Source organism: Hemiscyllium ocellatum, chromosome 3 (assembly GCF_020745735.1).
Source record: "Hemiscyllium ocellatum isolate sHemOce1 chromosome 3, sHemOce1.pat.X.cur, whole genome shotgun sequence".
Classification (NCBI taxonomy): Eukaryota; Metazoa; Chordata; class Chondrichthyes; order Orectolobiformes; family Hemiscylliidae; genus Hemiscyllium; species Hemiscyllium ocellatum.
In genome coordinates this window covers 122,621,498-122,644,575 of record NC_083403.1, presented here as the reverse complement: position 1 = coordinate 122,644,575, position 23,078 = coordinate 122,621,498, and the positions used below count along the sequence as shown (strand labels likewise).

The 23,078-nt window shown below is 39.3% G+C and overlaps 1 protein-coding gene across 1 annotated transcript in view; it reads right to left on the bottom strand.

The window, feature by feature from the left end:
• Positions 1–5,046: 5,046 nt before the first annotated feature.
• Positions 5,047–23,078, bottom strand: part of trappc12 (trafficking protein particle complex subunit 12) — a 68,245-nt gene continuing 50,213 nt past the window's right edge. Inside the window, exons 10-13 of the mRNA XM_060853145.1 lie at positions 19,452–19,550; positions 11,318–11,421; positions 7,495–7,582; positions 5,047–5,611 (exon numbers count right to left, since the gene is read on the bottom strand). Coding sequence (XP_060709128.1) covers positions 5,369–5,611; positions 7,495–7,582; positions 11,318–11,421; positions 19,452–19,550 — 534 coding nt within the window. The 3' untranslated portion in view covers positions 5,047–5,368. The remainder of the gene's footprint in view (positions 5,612–7,494; positions 7,583–11,317; positions 11,422–19,451; positions 19,551–23,078) is intronic.

Genomic DNA, 23,078 nt, shown 5'->3' with positions numbered 1-23,078 from the left:
AATTATAATAGGGGGTTGTAATTATCTGACTGGGGTTGTTCTAGTGTAGGGTTTAGGAATTTGTGGCCTTTTGGAGTACTAGTTGCAGCCTTCTGCCTACTTGTCCACAAATACTAAATTCGCCTTTTTAAACTTGTCTAACATTTTAAAAAGACTTTTACTGATAACCCAGTCATGTCAAAAACTAAGAAAAGAATGTTGAAGGAAGAGAACATTCAATGAAGAATGGGACATCTTGCAAAATGTCCAGATTACAGAGGAAGTGCTGGATGTCTTGAAATGGGTAAAGGTGGATAAATCCCCAGGACCTGATCAGGTGTACCCTAGAACTCTGTGGGATGCTAGGGAAGTGATTGCTGGGCCCCTTGCTGAGATACTTGTATCATCGATAGTCACAGGTGAGGTGCTGGAAGACTGGAGGTTGGTTAACGTGGTACCACTATTCAAGAAGGGTGGTAAGGACAAGGCAGGGAACTATAGACTGGTGAGCCTGACGTCAGTGGTGGGCAAGTTGTTGGAGGGAATGCTGAGGGACAGGATATGCATGTATTTGGAAAGGCAAGGACTGATTAGGGATAGTCAACTTGGCTTTGTGCATGGGAAATCATGTCTCACAAACTTGATTGAGTCTTTTGAGGAAGAAACAAAGAGGATTGATGAGTGGTAGATGTGATCTATATGGACTTCAGTAAGGCGTTCGACAAGGTTCCACATGGGAGACTGATTAGCAACATTAGATCTCACGGAATACAGGGAGAACTAGCCATTTGGACACAGAACTGACTCAAAGGTAGAAGACAGAGGGTGGTGGTTGTTTTTCAGACAGGAGGCCTGTGACCAGTGGAGTGCCACAAGGATCAGTGCTGGGTCTTCTACTTGTTGTCATATACTCGCATCCAAATTGTTCATGTAAAAGAGGTATAGTTAGTAAGTTTGCAGATGACACCAAAATTGGAGGTGTATTGGACAGCGAAGAGGGTTACCTCAGATTACAACAGGATCTTGACCAGATGGGCCAATGGACTGAGAAGTGGCAGATGGAGTTTAATCCAGATAAATGCAAGATGCTGCATTTTGGGAAAGCAAATCTTAGCAGGACTTATACACTTAATGGTAAGGTCCTAGGGAGTGTTGCTGAACAAAGAGACCTTGGAATGCAGGTTCATAGCTCCTTGAAAGTGGAGTCGCAGGTAGATAGGAGAATGAAGGTAGTGTTTAGTATGCTTTCCTTTATTGGTATTATTGAGTACAGGAGTTGGGAGGTCATGTTGCAGCTGTACAGGACATTGGTTAGGTCACTGTTGGAATATTACATACAATTCTGGTCTCCTTTCTATCAGAAAGATGTTGTGAAACTTGAAAGAGTTCAGAAAAGATTCGCATGCATGTTGCCAGGGTTGGAGGCTTTGAGATATAGGGAGAGGCTGGGACTGTTTTCCCTGGAGCGTCAGAGGCTGAGGGGTGACCTTATAGAGGTTTACAAAATCATGAGGGGCATGGGGATAGGATAAATAGGCAAAGTCTTTTTCCTGGGGTTGGGGAGTCCAAGACTAGAGGGCATAGGTTTAGAAAGGGGAAAGATATAAAAGAGACCTAAGGGGCAACTTTTTCACACAGAGCGTGGTACGAGTATGGAACGTGCTGCCAGAGGGAGTGGTGCAGCCTGGTACAATTGTAACACTTAAAAAGGCATCCGGATAGGTATATGAATAGGAAGGGTTGGGAGGGATTTGGGCCAGGTGCTGGCAGGTGGGACTAGATTGGGTTGGAATACCTAGTCAGCATGGACGGGTTGGACCGTAGGGTCCGTTTCCATGCTGTACATCTCTATGACATATTTGCTCCGAGATGCCATAATTGCAACGATGAAGATGTACAATGCCTATCAGCATTATGCAACTGATAAGGACTACAAACATGCTATACTGGAAAGAGAACCCCGAAAGTCTACACTTAAGAAAATAAAAGATCAGAAACAGCAGCAAATATTTAAAACAATGTCAGGATAAGAGACTGATATCATGAAGCAACTTATAAATTAGCATATATACTTGGCAGAGGAGGTAAGCCAGTTAGCAGTGGAAATCATAAATTAACGTCCTACAACTTCAACAATGCATTTAGATTCAGATAAGGTTAATGAGAACAAACAATTATCTCTTTCAAGAAGGACCATAACCGATCGGCAACAATGAATTTTCCCTCAATGTGACAGAACAACTTCATACAATATGGAAAAATGAAGATATTTATTATTCGATTGTCATGGATGAATCACTGACATTACTGACTCAGCACAGGTGTTATTTTTGATTCATGTTATAACTGTGGATTTTCATTGCCACGAGGAGTTACTGGGTTTGGGTACCCTTACGGCAAGGACATGTGGAATTGACATCTTCAAAGAAAACTGCCGAAACTAAATTACACAAGTTCAGTTTCGCAAATGTATGAACAGACTATGCATCTTCCACAAGGAAACCATTTAAGATTTGTTGTGTTACTACGAAAATAATTGCCTGATCCGGACACTTGGTTTCCTTTCACTGCCTTTTGCATCAACAGAATCTCCTTACCAAATCTGTGTTTTAAGTGACACATCAAAAGAAAGTTATAGGTATTGTAAACTACATTCAAGCAAATGCATCACGGCATCGCCAATTTTGCAACATGCTTCAGTTTCATGATTCAGTGTGGATCTACCACATCATTCTAAAGTGCGCTGGTTGTCACAAGGACAAATACTTGCACAACTTTTATCTTTGTGAAAACAAATTGAGATTTTTCTTGAGGAGCTGACTGAACCATGTCAATCGTACAAAGAGAATTTCTGCAGAAATGCTGCATTTTTGTGATATAATGTCAAAGCAAAATGATCCATATCTTTGTTTTTTTTGCAAGGTAAAACTAAACCTATACGATATGTAGCCAAAATTCCAGACATTTTGGAAAAAGTTAACATTTTCAAAATGCTCTTTACCTGATCAGAACTTTCAGCTGAACACTTTCTTGAACTGGCAAAGGTAATTAATGAACAGGAGACGAGCAAATGCCATGTGAAAGAATACACAGCTGCTCTAGATTCCCTGATTGAAGAATACAATGAAAGGCTTGAGAAATTTTGAGAAATACTGAAACTAGCTTTTCAACCACAACTGGTTAATGCCTCCAAAGTACCGGATAACTTACGGATACAATTGGTTGGGCTCTCTGAAGTCTCTATTTAACGCTAAGGAGGATCCCAATGAAACATGGAAAAATGCCATTGAATACCCATGTCCATGTCGACATGCTCATTGATTTTGGCACAATGTACTGTTATTAATCAACATTTTCATATATGACATAAATTAAAACACACTTGAGGTCTCGGATGATGGATATTCACCTGGAGGACCAATTAAAGCAACCGTCAACGATGTTGGAAGCAAATATCCAAATCCTATGTCGCAATAAGCAATCATGAAGAAGTCATTTGTTGTCTCAGTTTTTCATTTATTATTAGGTCTTTGTCAACTTTGCCAAACAAATGAATGTGCCTTTACTGAATTTTTATTTTGTTTAAAGTCCTTATATAACATAAAGTAAGCACGTCCACACAAATACGACATCTTGTCGTAAATGTTAAATTCTCAGCATGTAGCTGAATAGCATCTTGGTTAAATAAAATATGGCCTTCCAAAAGAAAAGGGTTCCCACACCTGCTCTACCCTAGATAAATCTTCGCTCTCATCAAAATTTGGAAGGTAACAGTGGTTGGATAGCAGGGGATACCTTAACTTTCTTCCTTTTTGACTGCTTGGTCACTCATTCCTTTTCGATGCACTGCAGTAAAGCCAGCTACTGATTGAAGCATGGAGCTCAAATCACTAACTGACACGTCTGACACAGGATGTGGATTCTCAGGGTTGAAGCAGCCTCATGTCTTTATTTATCAATTAACCTTGTTCCTGCTTTAAAATCTTTTAGCAATTATAACAAACTTTGCAACTATTAATAAAATCTGACTAGTACGGTCAACTGTTTACATCAAACATTACTTAATACAGCTTTTGCCCATTGCATCAAATTTCCACTTCTACCCATATTGTTCTTGCAGTCCTTATGCCTCATTCTAATTTCCTGATTGCAAGTTCCTTACTGACCATGTGATTTCAAAAACCTGTCTCTGATATAAAACCTTTGATGATTCACTAGCTGGTTTAGCTTCATGCTCAATAATTAAGACCAATTCAACCAACTTTCAGCTGATTGACATAGATGCCACTACCAGTCCCGATTCAACATTCTTAAAGGTCGGTAGTGGTGTCAGAATTTGACTATTAATCTATATTTAAGACATATCAAACTACTAAATAAACCAGAATTGTTTTATTGCTTGGTTTGTCTCAATCAGATGGTCTCTTTGATTGCACACCCCTTAATCCTGATGAGACACTCCTGTTTTATCTAATTCCAGAGATTCTAGATATTTCACAACAAACTTAATCAGGATACCAAATAATTTTTTTTGCCCTGGACAATAGATTAACCTTCCTAAAATAAATCCTGCGAGATTGGATTTGGATATTGGTTCTAACATCGTTGACTGTTGCTTTAATTGCTCCTCCAAGTGAACATTCATCATCTGAGATCTCAAATGCGTTTTAATTTGTCACATAAGCTGTCTCTTATTTATTGAATAGATTGAAGTTGAGTTGATGCATAGATATTCTCTTTTCAGAAGGATGAAGCAGTGCTCGAACTGTCCACTAAGCAATGAATGGCCTGTAACTTGATTAATCTTGGTCCTGATGTCCATGTTTCTCGTGTAACATAGAAACCTACCTCTTGCAAGGAGCTTGTGGTGCAGTGATAGTGTCCTTACCTCAAGACTAGGGGGCTAGAGTTCAAGTCTCACCTACCCCAGAGGTGCGTCACAATTATCTAAACCTACTTGAAAACATCAAATCCACTGTGATCTTCTAAAAATCCCACTCATCAAGCAAGGTAAAACAGGGAGAAGTGTGTGAGGGAAAGACAATACCAATGAATGACAATTATAAATGAGATTTACATTTTTGGATTTATTTAAAATAACAGCATTATTCTCGTTCCTCTAACAACCAATTCGGAGCAGCACTGTCAGGATGCACAGTGATATGACACAGAGGTGGAGCAAACAAATACAAAATGGAGCAGGGATTTGAAATCTTAAGTGTTTCCTTATCTCTCCAAAAAGAGAAGCTGGTTGTTGCAAGGTATCTCATATATAGGTCATTTACTTGCAATATAGACAATAGAGCTGCAGTTAATTAAAATACCTGTAATTACATATTTACATCTTTAAAGTTACAATGGCTGAAAACAAACAGGAGAGAAAGCAGTTTCACAGTAACTTCAGACACTGAATATTAAAGCTATCTCCTTCACGAGAAGCCACCGACTCCAGCAAACTCTGTTTTTTCTGCATACTGCGAGATGATTCAAGCTCATACATAGTGGTCAGGTTAAACAGAACACTTTCATGCAGGTAGTGTTTGGGATCCTGCTGTACAAGTCCTTCCAGCTGCCTGAGGGAGTCCTTCAGTTTTCCCAAGTACAACAAGCAAACGGCTGCATTATTATTCGCCTAAAGAAAAACAACGTGTGAAAATGACAGGAACATGCCTGATGATTGATTTAATTAATGAGCACAGCCGCAGCTGGGTGCAACATCTATCACTTGCTCTATCATTCAGTCTCAAAAGTTATTTTGTTAGAACAGTCTCAGATTTTAGTTTCATAATTTCAGCAAAGAATGAAGCCTTTTATCCTCACACAGGGTTCACATTCTTTTGCCCTTCCCACATTCCATTGGATTTTTTTAAAAAAGCATTTAATTCTCTAAAATGTTGTAATTTTCATGGCTTCGGCAGCCATTTGCTGAAATGGACATCTCAGTCTAATAATGGGGTAGGGTGGGGGTTGAGCAATACTTTAATAATTTTAAGTTAATTCTACTGGTTCTTCTGCTATTGCAAGTATAAATTCAGTGAAAGACAGATTCCCAAAGTGACAAAAAAGTGTGCAATATAGCCAGATGATTAACAGACTGATATTACTTATCACGCCCAAGAGGATTTGGGGGAATTTGGGTATGAAACGTGCATAAATGGAACAGGAGTTTACTGTGTACAGAGATCTTGAAGTAACAAGCGACAATTTGTCCAACACCAAAAGGTAAAACGGCCTAACACGAGAGGAATAGGAGGCGGCAGTTGGGGGGAAAAAAACAAACTTGGGAATTTTTCTTCCTCCCTGAGGTGGGGTGGTGTGTTGAAAGAGGAGTTTGTGGCACTTGATCCAAAGAAGAGCAGGCATATTTGGCAATAAACAGAAATGAAGGAACTCTCAACTTGAAGACAGGCATGTTAGTTGAGGTTTAGCACTGGGTAAATGCACAGTTGAATACCAAGGAGCTCGAGGGTCACCATCTTTGGGCGCAATTTTAATTCAGTTATGTACTTTTGGTTCCATCGGCCGATAATGATTTTGTTTAAAAACACGGGTGGCATGGTGGCTCAGTGGTTAGCACTGCTGCCTCACAGCGCCAGGGATCATGGTTCAATTCCCGCCTCGGGCAACTGTCTGTGTGGAGTTCGCACATTCTCCCCGTGTCTGCGTGGGTTTCCTCTGGGTGGATTAGCTGTGGGGATTACAGCGGTAGGGTAGCAACCTCTGGGTGCTCCGATTTTCTCCCACAGTCCAAAGATGTGCAGGTTAGGTGAATTAGCCATGGTAAATTGTCCGTAGTGTTAGGTGCATTAATCAGGGGTAAATGTAGGGAAATGGGTCTGGGTGGGTTACTCTTCGGAGGGTTGGTGTGGACTAGTTGGGCCGAAGGGCCTGTTTCTACACTGGAGGGAATCCAATTTAATCTAATCTAATCCACAATCTGCAGCAGGGCATTTTGACTGAAAGGCATATATTTGGAAATTGAAATATCATAGATGATAGAATCCATACATTGTGGAAGCAGGCCATTTGGTCCATCAAATCCTGATCAACTCTCAAAAAGCATTCCACCCAACCCTGCCTTACCCCTGTAATCCCCACAGCTAGTCCATCCAACCTACACATCTCTGATCATTATGGGCGATTCAGTATGGCTAAGCCACCTAACCTGCACATTCCTGGACTGTGGGATGAAACCGGAGCACATGCAAACTCCACACAGACAGTCACCCGATGCTGTAATCAAACCCTGGTGCTGTGAGGCAGCAGTGCTAACCACTAGCCACTGTGCTGCGCTCGGAATTTAGATACAAACAAATAAACTAACTCAAAACACTTCATGTAAGATACAGCATTTCCTGTTACACAAACATTGTGGACTTGTAGCTGAGTTTCTAAAGCAGACTTTTTTGTGGAACATGCAAAAATAATCTCAAAATGCCAAAACACGTAACTGAATACTACTGAACGAAGTTACTACATTGATAAAATTTTAAACAGCACACCATCAACTCTTACCACTGGATTGCTTGGGTCCAATTTGGTAACTTCAGTGAAAAATTTGTGGGCTTCAGCAAAGTTATTTTGACCAAGATGGAGGAATGCCCTAAAAATAAATTAAAATCTTTAGTGCTTTTTGTTATTAATGCAATATGATGCAATAGAGGCAAGAAAGTCACAACAGTCAAATAATTAGGGACATTTAAACAACTCTTGGATAGGCACATGGAAGGTAGGTTAGTTTGGTCTTAGTGAATGATAAAAGGTCATCACAACATCGAAGGCCGAAGAGCCTATACTGTGCTGTATTGCTCTATGCTCTAACAAATTAAACCAGACAGAAGTGAAATACTCAAACAAGCATGTTTGCTAGGTGCACAGAAGGGTGGGACTGGGAGGAGCTGGGTTACTTCATAGTTTTCATTGTTGTTATATGAATAAAATCATAGCTGGATACTTTTTGCAACTCCCAAATACACTTCACTTTTGAGTGCATGTGCACGGTATACTATTTTCAACATATATAGTGCTACGTACAATCAATATAAATGCTATGGAAAATCAATACGTAGAGCAGAATTTAGTACAAAAATGCATTAAAACTTAAACACCCTTTGGGAATTGAAACATGCCAATGATTATCAGTAGCCATGTCCTGGTGTACATATCTGAGCTGTCACCATGCTTTAAATTGGAGTACAAAAATAGAAAATACACAAGGTAGTGGAAGATGATGCAAAAATGTGGTTTAGGGAAAGTTGACTCCTCTGGGATGGGTAGGTAGCCAAAAGTTGTTTACGTCATCATTTGGCCATCAATCCAGCCAATGCCTTTTGCAGGTTTCCATCCCGCTCCTTCAGAACTCCTAAACAACCAAAAGACAAACTTCTACCACACATCAAAAGTATGTTGGAGACAGCTTCTAAAACCCCTCAAAACATTCTAGTCTGTGGGAGCACAATTCTGTAATTATGCACCAAAGACCTGCATTAATTTGTAGACAGTCCTTGCCTATGCAGACAGCCAACTGATACACTACTACCATGTTATTCCACACAAAAAATTGATTGGAGATGTGTCAAACAGTCTGGACTCTGCCTGCCCCAGCCTACTGAGATTGGATTCTATAATTTTTACCTCACTGTAGTGAATCATTCAATATATACCAATAAACTATCTGGTCTCCCCATTTTGATGCATTTTAGTGAATTACTTGAATAAAATCTTCAACACTGTAGTTCTAGTTAATATGTACTTAAACTTTGAATATCTTCAAACTTGACTGCACATGTGTGTGTTGTTACAAGTGAGGGTTTAAAAAAAATGGAACAAAAAGCCAGTAAAACTGAAATATGTAACAAGAAGTACATTAACATTACAATATAACTACAGAAAACAAAATAGACTGCTTTCACTCAGGACTGCAATCAAATATATAAATCAATTGAATGAGCAAACAAGTTTGCTAAGGAGGTATTGAGATATAGTGGAAGACAATAACTGACAAGCTACTCCTTTTTAACAAGGTTATGCTGTCCTTGGTTTTTTTTTGAGAGGTCGTAAATGATACAGACACTGAAAAGTCTGAGGTGAGGCGTTTTAGGGCCAATTTGATAATAGCTAACAGAGACTGCCTGAGGCAGAAGGCTTTCATGTTTAAAAAAAACTTGTACAATGAAAGGGGTGTGGCTAGTTCTCCCAGTTCAGCTTGTCTCTGGTTTGGTTTGATTTGAGCAGGTAGTGAGAAGAAAGGCTGCTGGACGGGGAGAAGCCGGTCCAGGCTGGTACTCTCCCTCTGACCTCTATCATGTAAGATCATGGGTTTGATTTTACCTTTTGTGCCAAGGGGTGTTTATGGGGATTGTTGCAAGTATTTGGAACAGCATCATTACATTGGGATAGTCTGTTGGGTTTTTAGATTGGATAAGTATTCGGTATTCTGTTTTCTGTTCATTGCGTTTCATTCAGTAAGCTTGTAAATAAATTCTGTTTTGTTTAAGACTAGTGGTTTGACTAACTGCATCACTCCTGGAGTATCTGCATTACACCTGCTTAAAACTACTAACAACGTTAGGATCTGGGCTACCTTCTTGAAATGCTTTGAGGGGGTCTGGCCTGGTCCAGAACAACAAGCTTTAGTTATGATCAACTCCATCAAGGTTGTGACAAGCAAGCTCAGTTAGCAACTGATTAAGTCCCACTCAGGACAGTGGGATGCATCTCTTCCCTCTGTGAACCCCCAGGCTGCGTTATAATCTCTTATCTATGGTTACCTATAGACAGGTTACCAATGATCAGCAAATTAATGCCTCTGATTCTGCAGTCGTAAAAACAGCAAGGCTGTTAACAAGCATCATTTTGAAAGTTTTGGACAGCAACTTCTGGCATCTACATTAGTTAGGAGTGGAAATCAAGAGGTAGTTTCTCCACTTCTTGTGACTTCACAGACTCTGCTGTCATATCATTGTTCAATACATAGTCGTGGCTGAGCGGCAAAGGCAATGTATTAGAATCCATCGGGGTTTCCCTGCGCAGTTTCAAATCCTTCTAAGTTTCCTCAAATTGCAAATTTTGAATGACTTCCAGCGGGATGAATTATTCGTCAAACTTCAAAAACCCTTCAGGGGCAGCATGGTGGCTCAGCTATTAGCACTGCTGCCTCACGGCACCAGGGTCCTAGGTTCGATTCCCGCCTCGGGTGAATATCTGTATGGAGTTTGAACATTCTCCCCGTGTCTGTGTGGGTTCCCTCTGGGTGCTCCGGTTTCTTCCCACAGTCCAAGGATGCGCAGGCCAGGTGAATTGGCCATGCTAAGTTGCCCCTAGTGTCAGGTGCATTAGTCAGGAGTAAATATAGGGTAGGGGAATTGGTCAGGGTGAATTACTCTTCGGAGGGTTGGTGTGGACTTGTTGGGCCAAAGGGCCTGTTTTCATACTGTTGAGATTCTGATCTAATATTCAATGAATAAAGGATGCGAAATTGCAGCTTTCGCCCGTTAAAAATGCCAGAATTATAGCTCATGAATCCATTTTTTTCCTCTTGTGTATGGGGATTCTTAAATTACAAAGATCTGACTTACAACTCCTCACACTTATTGGTGCAATCCTATATTGGGATGGCATTTTCAAGATCGAACATACAAACATTTCATGTACTTACAAATGGCTACTTTACATTGCCCTGCATTGTGTTCCAACTTGCGTACAAATCAACTTGCAAATGAACTCAAGAACTGGATCTATTCACAACCTGGGACTGCTTGTACTTAGAATAATTTCCTCTCATACAACTTATGTAGTGCTGAAAATTAACTTTTAATTAGATTCCTCCACATTTAAAACAAAATAAAAATCATGTTTTGTCTCATTTTTCACAATACCATCTTGTTTCTCTTTCTGATGTTTTCTGTACATAATTTTATATTGGTTCGAATAGTCTAACACTCACTTGCGAGATTAGATTATATAATGTGGAAAAATTAATCAATCCACTTGGTTCAGCAGACTCAAAATTGCCTCACTTATTTAATCAACCTCTAATTCCTGTATCATACTTCCGATAACCAGGGCTTACAAACAAATAGCTTACACAAGTTCTGGTCCAGATGCAGTAATAATGAATAATACAAGCCACTCATTCGCCACTGACTGCCAAAGCCATTTTCCACGAGAGGTAGATTTTTACCCTGTGAACTGTGCCATCAGCAATTCTTGTTGAAGTACAGGAAGTTGTTTCACATGTCCTAAATACTTAACACAGGGGTGTGGAATATAAAATGATGGCTCCCCAGTAGGGTGAATTTGAATCTACATAGATGAAAGTATACCTTGTAGGACTTACCTGTTCATCTGAATGATTACATTCTGCTGCAATTCATTTCCTAACTTTGGAGAAATTTGCTCAACTTCTTGAAAATATTGCTCAGCTGTTTTGATGTCACCAATCTAAACACAAGGTAGAAATGTTAAAAGTACACAATTTAATTCACAAAACACACATACATACAGAGAGATTAAAAAATTTTGACAGTTCAGTGACTTACTACCCAGTACAAATAGCTATCCACATCTACTTTGCCACATTGGTTTATTCATGTAAAGGGCTTCCTGTCTGAAATTGGGCATGTACAAGACTGCTTGAAAATTGCTTTTGGTGGACCTTAATATTCCACTGATCAGATGATAATGGAAAAATAGCCCGGCTACCTCTTTGATCATTCTGCTCTCCAAGTTCAATGGCAGTGAACTGTCCACAGATAACCAAAATATGTCCCACAATATAATGATTTGTATGATATTCAAGTATCTCTGCTGGCTGTCTTAAATAGATAGGTTCTTGCTTGTTCAAAGGAGAGGTCTAGTGATAAAATAAGGACCCTTGCCTTGGAAAGTGGTCAGAAAGGGAGATGTTTTTCTCTGTAACTTAAAAAGGAGCTCTTAATAAAGCGTACCAGCCCAATGCAGGATTGGTGTCTGAGAGCGTGGAATGAACTGCGCAAATGACTTCCACGGTGTCAACTGAATCTTGATCACATTAAGAAATGTAATATTTCAGGCGATACATCTGATGCCTTGGTCAGGTGTTAGAAATTGATAGTGATTGACAGGGCTCGAAATATCCATCTTCCTATGTACTGCACTATCCAAAACACAAAACTGATGGGTTAATTACTAACTTGCCCATTGCTAGATGGCAGACATTTACAATATCCTATTCAAACAGTTTTATAATGAAATCAATGTTTTAATGCAATATTCCTTGCTTGCCGGCAACTTACGTTAAGAGAAAAAGAAATACTGTGATGTCACAACTTTGCACATGCACATATTGTTCTTTACTTAGCATTGGTGTTGGCCATAAGCACAGCCATCTCTTCAAGAGATTGCTGGAAGCTACCAATGCAAAAGGTAATTTTTAAACCTTCCATTTCATGGAGCCAGTCAGGGCTCAAGTGCTCAGGCTACATTAGCAGCACCACTGCCTGCTCCTACCATTTAATGCTGACCTGCCGACTACTCTTTCACCTTGAGCATTCACTTGCTTCTTAGAATAGACCCAAACCACTACCCTATCTTGAGAGGCATGTGCAACTTACTAGTGTGATACTGCAGAAGCTTGAGGCCAAATTTGAACAACTCTTGAGTTTCTGATGTGATGCCTAAACTAATTTTCCCCCATTTGCTTTGTCACCGTCACGTTTGTGCATCATCATCCAAACATACGCTACATCACACAAACATACCTAATCCATAATAACAGAGAAATGATTTATTGGCTTTTACCTAAGGAGGGTAGAGGTTCGATTTTATTTTGAACTCATGAATTCAATTGTTGTAATTCCAGTTACTCAGCAGTCTAAGCCAGCTCAGTGAGAAAACTGAATTGTTAGAAATTTTAAATGAACTCTCAATTAAGTAGTGAAGCAGAGTAATGACAATCAATTATCCATATCTTTCATGAGGTTATCAGTGGAAGGGTGTGAAACTAGTAAGAAACTCCGAGCTGATGTTCTTTCAAATACTCATTGAGATTGAGTAAAGACATTACTAAACCATCATTTTGTAATTCATGGATTTGTCAGTTGCCTTAATGATGATGCATCTTATATAAGCATAATCCCAAGAACACCAAAACCTTTTGTAATGAGCAGATATTACTGTAAAAGGATAATGAAAAATTATGCACTTCTCTTTCCGCCCCGTGCTCTAAAGAAACCAACAACACGGTTGCAACAAATTAATAATCAAGAATTTTTTTAAAAAGCTGGAAATAGGAGGAAATCAATGGAACTTGTTCCAAATATGTACCATAGTGCAACGTAAGTATGCTTGTGACCTCAATCTCTTTATTGCCCATACCAGCCATTCCTATGGCTGCTCTGTGTATGAATGTCTGTTTAGTGCAGAATTATTGGCAGTTTGGTGCTGTGGAACTGAACTCAAACTTCCTAAACCATTTCTGCTTAGAAACTTTACAGCTGTCAGGGAGCTGATTTTCATTATTCAGGGGTACATTCAAAGCCAGACCTCAGCGGTGAATCAAGAGCATTCCAACTCACGGCACCATTTTAAAAAAACACCAGCATAATTGTGTTTTTGCCAGTGTTTGCTTCTCTGATGCATTGTAGAAATGTTTTGGGGCTTTTAAAAATTTTGTTTTGATCCAATAAATCTGCAGCCTAGCTTTGTGCAGAAGCAATAACACTAAATTATTTAGTTACAGCTTCCTACATGGAGATCAATAACTCTCGTATTCACAGCTGCACCAGAATACAGCGTGCTTGCAAGGATGAAGCATGTTGATAAAAGAATGCTTCTAGGCATAACAGTTTCTTATCAACCCAGCTGCTGAAAATGCAAGACATTTAAGGTATATGTTCATAGTTTTAAGTGATCTCTTCAGGGAAAAAATATATATTTTAAACAAAAAGAAATCAAAAACAAGTTCACAAACTACTTTTACTAATTTTAGTTTAAAACTAAAGTGCCTATGTTTTTAATATGTACCAGTACATGCTTGGTTGGCTTAGAGTAAAAGGTGCTTCATTGCAACACAGTTCATGAAGGTGCAAAAAACAGGTTCACAAAGGTTAAAAACATATTGCAAAAAGAAAGAACTTGGTTTAAAACTGAAGGATTGAATTTTCTTGCCTAGACGGTTGCTCTGCTCTTTTATTTTGCACCACAAAATAGCTCTGCACGTCTGACAGGAGATTCTGATTAAGGCTTCTTCAGAAACGCAGGTCCCTCGAGGTGTTGAAGAGTCATGGGAAGGCAAACCATACTCAGCTTTATATTCTGGAATCTAAAAATCCAGTATTGCACAGACAGCTGCAGAAGCAGAAATAGAGCAAGTGAGGGGGTAGGGTACCAGGACACAGATGGATTTGTGCATGGTAGTGCAGGGTATGAGAGTGGGAAATCTAAGGTTCGGCACGGGTCAGAGATCCATTGGATCCAGCGACAGTGCAGGGAGTCTTGGGTTCAGCAGTGCAAGGTCATGTACCAGCACAGAATGAGTGCTGGGAGTTGGATATTGAGGATGACGTGAGTGCCAGGTCTATTGACAGGGCACGTCAGGCTCAGGAGGAAAAGATTTAGACCAGGCTCTTGATGGGAAAGGGGTCAACTGAATCGGAGTTAAACCAGGTATTTAATAGTCATAGGTTCAGAGACTGATTTGCAGCACATCATGTGAAGCAGCTGGTCTCCTCTATATTGGATCTAGATTGGTCAATCAATAAAAGTTGCAGAAAATCCAATAGCCAAGTTCACTTTCAAACTCACAAGAATGGAGGAGGGATTCTTCATTCTGATCTTGAGAATCAGCAATCCTATGGAATAAAAAGGAAATGGCAAGCAAAAGCCTCTTGTCATGGATGAATTGAATATCTTACACTATCACCACCTTGGGAGCAACAGAATTCTGGCAATCTCTTTGCTATTATGTCTTGTGGATGTTGAAGGAAGCTATGCAACCCATGGTGTCTGTGCTAGCCAACTAAGATCTAATTACACATTCTATTTTCCAATTGTGGCTCAGTGCCCTGGAGGTACTAGCTAGTTCCATTTGATTAAAAAAAAATAATTTTTCTTAGGTGAGGGTTCCATAGTGTGACGCTTCTAAAGCGATTGAGAATCAAAATGCCATAGTGCACTTATTACACGTAACTAGTATCAACACAAGACTTGAAACATCATAGTTCACAAAATGACTGGCCTGCCTAATATATTCAGTTTGCCATCTAGTCCGAGAGAAATCTGCAAGTATTAACTAAACCTGTGGAATTAAGGTGAGTTTTAGCATGATAAAGTTAACCAGCTGTAATTGAAAATTGAACTGGCACACAGCAAAGCTGATTTGTGATTGACAACTATGCCCCAGAATTATAAGAACAGAAACAAAATCAATAATTGGCTGAAGGCTTTTTTGACCGATTGGTGACGAGGGATTTCCAATTATCAAGTTTTATTGGTCTACCTACGCAATGTCGATTGATCAAAGCCAGTAGTCCCAAAGCTTGACTCCATAGCAGAGGCCTCAGCACACAAGATTTAAATAATGTTGACAAACTAGCCAGTGCTGCTTTTTTATGCATTATAAAGAATAGGTGAGGTTTGCAAATTGTGGAATTGCATCATCCAAGAATTTCTGGGAGATGTGCACTGTTGCAGCGAAGCATCCATGGCACTGTGTTGGAAGCATGCCATAAAAAATTGCAGGAAACCATGTTGTAGAATGAATCAGAAAACCTAAGTGGGATACATACTGCTCAAACATCAAACAACTGCAGGAGGGACTCCTATACAGATATTAACTCTCACAGTAGCATCTGCAAGATGTCTAATGCTCAAATATAGAAGCCATTAATAATACCTAAATATTGTCTGAGCCAAAACAGCATCAGAAATACTCCAGATAGCCCTGCGACTCAGGAAAAACCCTATTTTCAATCCAACCAATGCAAAGTGAAATAAAACACACTTCACCACAGTTTGTATAATTTGAAATGGAGTAATGCAGAATGTCAATCAAGGAATTTCTGGGCCATGGTACCGAATGTTGCTTAGATTACCATTTACTTGTTAGCTGTTAAATAAACTGTCTGAAGGCCCAAGCTTCAACCTAACAATACTGGCTTGTCAATCTATCAAAGATTGGGAAGATTCAATGATACATGACAATCTTTTTATAAACAGGTCCACCGACACATTATATAGACACAGGATTGAGAAGGCACATCATCCATTTAGGAAGTGGCAGTTAAAAAATTAAAGAACAATTGCTTTGAATTTGTTTGATTTTACTTTGAGTTTATTTCTGCTACATGACACCTCGTCTCTCCTCTCCAGACAAATTCCAGTGGGCAATTATCACCCAACAGAAAAGAATTCTCATCTCTTCAGTAAAGGAGACCCACTTAATTACACAGTCTCTCCTACAAAGGGGTACATCCTTTCAGCATCTGCTCGTCAAGTCCACTCAAGAATCTTAGATATTTCAAGATCACATTTCTTTCTTCTAAACACTAATGGATACATGCACAATCTTTCCAACCATTTCTCATAACTAGTTCCTAGGATGATGGTGTTATCTTAGGTTAACTTTTGCTGAATTGCTTCTAATGGCATTGTATCCTTTCTACAGTGGCACAGTGGTTAGCACTGCTGCCTCACAGTGCCAGAGACCCGGGTTCAATTCCCACCTCAGGCGACTGACTGGGTGGAGTTTGCAAATTCTCCCTGTGTCTGCGTGGGCTTCCTCCTGGTGCTCTGGTTTCCTCCCACAATCCAAAAATTTGCAGGTTAGGTGAATTGGCCATGCTAAATTGCCTGTAGTGTTCGGTGCAGGGGTAAATGTAGGGGAATGGGTCTGGGTGGGTGCGCTTCGGCGGGTCAGTGTGGACTTGTTGGGCTGAAGGGCCTGTTTCCACACTAAGTAATCTAATCTAACATAAAAAAAAAGGTGAACAGTACTCTAGATGTGGTCTCAACAACATCCTACACAACTGTAACAAAGCATCCTGACTTTAATTTTTTAGATTAGATTACTTACAGTGTGGAAACAGGCCCTTCGGCCCAACAAGTCCACACCGACCCGCCGAAGCGCAACCCACCCAATACCCCTACATTTACCCCTTACCTAACACTACGGGCAATTTAGCATGGCCAATTCACCTGACCCGCACATCTTTGGACTGTGGGAGGAAACCGGAGCACCCGGAGGAAACCCACGCAGACACGGGGAGAACGTGCAAACTCCACACAGTCAGTCGCCTGAGGCGGGAATCGAACCCAGGTCCCTGGCGCTGTGAGGCAGCAGTGCTAACCACTGTGCCACCGTGCCGCCTTTTCTATTCCCCTTGTTACAAACAATAACAATCCTTGTGCCTCTTTCTTCATTAGTTGTACCTGGATACTAATCCTTCATGATTCATGCACCAGAACACACAGACCCCTTTGTACCAAGATTGATTTACAACTTAAATATACTGCTTTCCTCATCTCTGTCAATCGGGATTACTTCACATTTTCCCCAGATTATACTCCAGTTGGTAATATTTTGTCCTCTCTTACCCGATCCAAACCTCTATGTAAACTCCATGTTTCCTCACTAACAATTTGACTCATGTTTGTCTTCTCTGCAAATGTAATGACCTTACATTCTCTCCCTGCATCCAAGTCATTTATACAGATTTCTGTCAGTGACCTACAGTTTCCTGCTAGGCCTGTTCACTATTGTGACCAGACCCTAGAAATATGATACAGATAGACTTTAATCCAAAAATGGCACTGGTTGAGAAGAGGTGAGAGATACAGAGGAACCTCGATTATCTGGTAGGTGACAAACCGATTTTTGGATTATCCAAACAAGATCGCAAGGTTCCCATGCTTGGCTAAACTGTTATCTGGCATTTGATTATCCAAACAAAATATTCCCTGCCTGTGTCATTCAGATAATTGAGGTTCCTCTGTAGATGTCAGTATGGGGAGGGTAAAAGGGAGAAATGAATAAAAGTAATGCCAAACAGTGAAAGAGAAGGGATAACACATTACCATCAAGATCAGCACAGAGGAACATAAGGCTACGAGACAAAAGAGAACAGAAATAGGAAAAGAATTGCATAGGAGATCAAGTATAATACTGCTACACAAAAAAAAAGATGAGGGACAGGGAGCAGGCTAACATTAAGGGTTGGAGAAAATACAGTTTCGTCTACATTTTCAAACGAAATGGGTGGACAAGAATAAGCCCAGAGGGATTAAAAGGTCACAAATCAAGGGAAATCAACACAGTTGGATTGTTCTAATGAAAAGTCATCTCTATCTGAAATGTTCACTTGGTGTCTGTTTATATATGCTGCCTGACCTGCTGAGTATTACCAGCAATTTGTTCGCTTCTTTTTCATTTGGAATAGAATGTGAGAAATTGACACAGGGTAAAAATATATACGAAAGTTTGGGAATTACATTATTATAGAGATATGTACAGACTCCAAGATCAAATATGCAGAGAATGAATGACACTAGCAGCAGAGAGAGAGAGATAGTTCTATAACTTTACAATAACAAAACAAGGTTGCTGTCATCAATTTAAGGTCTAGCCTGCTCTGGTCTCCTTTCATCTTTCCAGCTTATCTACTTTTTCCCTTGATCTTCATTCTCTACCTCAGTGACTTTTGTTTTTAAAATGGGCCTCTTTTGCCATCTTTCACTATCGTCTACCTTCCAAGCTTTCCTATAGAGAACTGAACAGAAATTTACCTTAAACTCCACTTTCTATGCTACTGAAAATTGCTCGGTCACCTTGCTCAAATCATTTTGTCTATTGGTCCCAATTTGACATCCAAAAATAGCTCTCATCACGTCTTTACCTCACACCCTAATTGCATTACTATCGCCTGCATAAACTGCCTGATATTCACCTCACTTTCAGTTTTCTCTGCTCTGCCCAAAAGCAAGGATCAAAACAAAATGTAGGTTAACAAGTGCACAGATGGAGTCGTAAAATCTACATGCTTCTGTATTAATTTATTGATTTGCTGCTGTCTGCTGGCGTATGAATTTATTCAGTGGCAGCAAGTGCAGTTAGATTATTAATTAATTCATGCCTGCCTTTGTAGTATTGCTTACACTGTCAGTGAATTGTCATATACTTGGCATGTATTTTTTGAGCACATTGGATTTTTTTTTCCTTCTCGAATTACATAATTCAAACAACTGCAATTAAACTTACCTTTTATGTTTTAACTTACATGCTGTTTTACAGCAACCTTCTCTCAATTATTTTACAGCTGACTGTCATTACATCGTTCAGGAACATTAATTTAAAACATTTTCAGAAGGTATAGTTCTCAACTTCCCTGTATTAGCCACAGAATATCAATTAGTGTGTTACAAAATTCCCTAAGTTATTGCTTCAATGAACAAGGCTAAAGGATAAAAACAATGGTGACTTCTTCCATTGACCATACCTGCAAAAGTAGCCTTCCAATGCCACTTAGAAGCTGAGGCTCTTGTTCTGGTTGGTACTGGATGACTGAGTGGTACATTTCAATTGCAAGTACATAATCCTGATATAGAAGGGGGGAAAACAAAGTTACCAACTTGCTCAGTTTAACATCTTAAAAACAATATATCAACTTTAATCTCTACGTAACTGCAATAAATGGTGAAAAGGAACCCATTGTAATTTACTGAAAGAATAGCCTGAACTAGCCTGGCATGAACAATATTTATGAGACAAAGGACCATTTGTGCATGGTGCATGAGTGTAACCACAGAATTATGCCCAGAAGTAGTGAGCACCTTTAGGAATATGGGAGAAAAGGAAAGACAATGAGAAATTTGATAGGTAGAAACAGAACTGAGACACACCATATTTGAAGAGGAAATCAGTGCAGCACAAGACAAAAGGTACTTGTGGAAACTATCTGAAATTAAATACCTAGTTTCAAATTTAATGGGAAGATTGAATAGTAGCTTCTGTTTAAAGCTTTAATAATGTGAACTACTCAATATAGTGCAGGATAGCTTTGCCTACTAAGATGATAGAGGAGGTCTTGACTCAATATTTCAATAGAAAATGACGTGGGAAGCCAAAAGTTCTACATACACAGGTTATTAGACGTGGAATAATTGAAACAAATGGTTAGGAGCATACACTATAACATCCTTTAATAAGGGTATTGCTTGAAGTGTATGGGAATCAAAGATATGAAGAAAAACATGGATGATAGATTGAGATCAGAGTATACAGCTTCTGATGAAGATTAGTACTGATGAACTTTGGCTCAAATTTCTTCCTTCTGTGCTGCAAATTCTATGGTCCTTTGCTTTGTTCACAAGGGCTGTCTTCAGACCCAACATTACATTTAACCTATGTACTGTATTCTACTTAAAAAGATTACACTCCCACTTGTTCTTTCTGGTTGAACATAATTTCCTTTTTATTTCTAATTTAACTGCTTAATCCAGATACTTTGGGGATTACATGTCCAAATTAAAATTTGCAAACAAAATATTTCAATTTTTGCCTCAAAAAGGAGCTTGCTCAGTAGAATATCACAATTCGTTATACCTCTGAAACTTACATTCCTGAAATTATATGCGCTGCTCTGGTGAACACACACTTGTGGTAAAATAATCTTAAATTCAATCACATTATAATTCATAGTGCCATAATCTATATTATGGATATTTTGTGATCAAAGTTTCATGTACAGTGTATGGTTACGCAATGATGTACCCAACCATTATCACCTTTAAGATGCCTCCATGAAATATTCCTAATTCGGTTATGTTGCCTGAAACCAATCCTACCACCCAACATGATCACATACTTATGTAGTTGATTAAACTGCTTATAGATATGCATAAATTACAGCCATAAACAGCATTAATTATATTTACTTTGCATTTTCCCATGCCACAATGTTCTTCACAGCCAATGAAATATTTCTGAATCTTATCCTTGTAATGATAAAGCTGGCACCTCGACCACATTAGTGTGCAATGACTAATGTTGGCTTAACCCAAGAGTCACCTCAAGCAAGGGGAGAGGCTTAGAAAGACAGACCTTCATGGTAACTTCAGCCAGTGCTGGAACTGAACCAGCTGTGTCAACAGCTACAATCATCTTCCTCTGTGCTAGCTATGATTTGAACCAGAGTTTTCTCTGATTCTCATAATCAAAGAGTGCAGAAACTGACCCTTCAGCCCTCCATGTCGATACCAACCAGCCCACACCAAAACTACACTAATCCCATTTACCTGCACTTGGTACATAGCCTACTATGCCCCCTGTCATTTTAAGTATTCATCCAGCTGCTTCTTATAATGTTGCAAGGATGTCTGCCTCACTATCCTCTCAGGCAGCACGTTCCATAAATCTACCACCCTCTGGGTGAACATGTTTTTCTCAGATCTCCTCTAAATCATTTGGTCCTCACGTCTGGTCTTAGACATGTCTGTTGTGGGAAAGGGATTACTTGACAATGCCTCTCGATTTTGTATATGTCAATCAGATCCCTCCTTAGCCTCCACTATTACAAAGAAAACAAACCCAGCCTATCCAGTGTCACCTCAAAACAAACTTTTCATCCCAACTCTGACTCCAGTTTTCTCAGGGCTCTATTCATCCTGATAGTTCTTTAGGGATTAAGTTAATCTCAGACTAACTAGCATAGGGGCGGTATAATGTGTCTCAAAGACCTTAAGCATTACCAGATGCACTGCTTTGAGAAATGTCCAGTATTAAGTTTGACTGAAAAGCTATCATTTCTTTTCTGCCAATAATCACATTAACTGTCTGCATCTAAAAGTTTCAACATCTTGATAATGCACAATTCCAGAGTCACAAGACCAGTAATCTAAGTAGCCATTCTTTGCATACAAATCTACACAAGTTTCACTAAGTTATTCAACCATTCAGGAATTACAAGTGCAGAGACAATTGTGATAACTCTGTCAATGTCCTATCCTGACCAAGATTAGTTGACACCACAAGCTTATATAAACTCTGACCTTCCAACTGAATATTATCACATTACTTGCGTAATAAGCTGAATCAAGATAAATGAATAACAAAGCTTCATATTGCATTAAAACCTTTCCAGATATGTCAAAATCTGCTTCAGCAGTGGCCATTATGACCTCAAACTATGGACAAAACTACAGAATCAACAGTATTTCCATGACCATTATTCACCTACAAAGTTTCAGAAGTTAGCCCAACATCATAAAGGTGCTTATACCTGTTAATCAAGACTTAAACTGCTGCTTTTTAGCCTCCAAATAAACTTATAACAATAAAATTCAGGCACAAAGTTTTTCTGATGCAGCCAGTCAGCTGCCAGTGTCCTGTTCATTTGTGTTCACGTCATGATATCAAAAGTGTTCCTTTGTGATTACTGAGTTTCTCCCAATTCACTTTACTAAAGTCAGACAAATACAGAAGCTCCCAAAAATATATGGAGTAAATATTCTCCAATGCCTCGTATTATGCAGGATGAAGCTCAGTGAACAGATCTGGTCTTGATCTCTAACTGTGCTGACTTCCAAATAGGGGCTGGAGTTTCATGGGGGAAAAAAAAACAGGTGGACATCATGAATCATTCTCACAGATCACTGTGCAGTAACTGCTATTGGGAAATATATTAAAACAAAGTCCAAATGAATTCATTGTGACAATGACAGTTGTGATGCTTTTATAAACAGCAGAGGGCGATATTCTGCACCATAATAAACTGACCTATATAAACCTCCACTGATTTCTCATGCTGAATACCACAGCTGGGTGGCCTGACACAGTACACATTCGTAGCATTTCTAATATGAAAACCTGAAATCTGGCAAAGAGGCACTTTAGAAAACATGCCCTTTCAACTGCATAATTGGACTGCTGGGTTCTGAGAAACCATTTCTTCTGTGCTAAAGTAGATTGATTTTATTTTCCTAAACCTAATTAGTCAGCAATGTTTGCTTATCTAGTTTTACAAATAAAATGTTTTGTTATTCTTCTCTGGTTATCTTTAAAATATTAGATAGCATCCCATAAACATTTATATCTTATGTATAGCTAAAAACAAAGAAGCTCATTA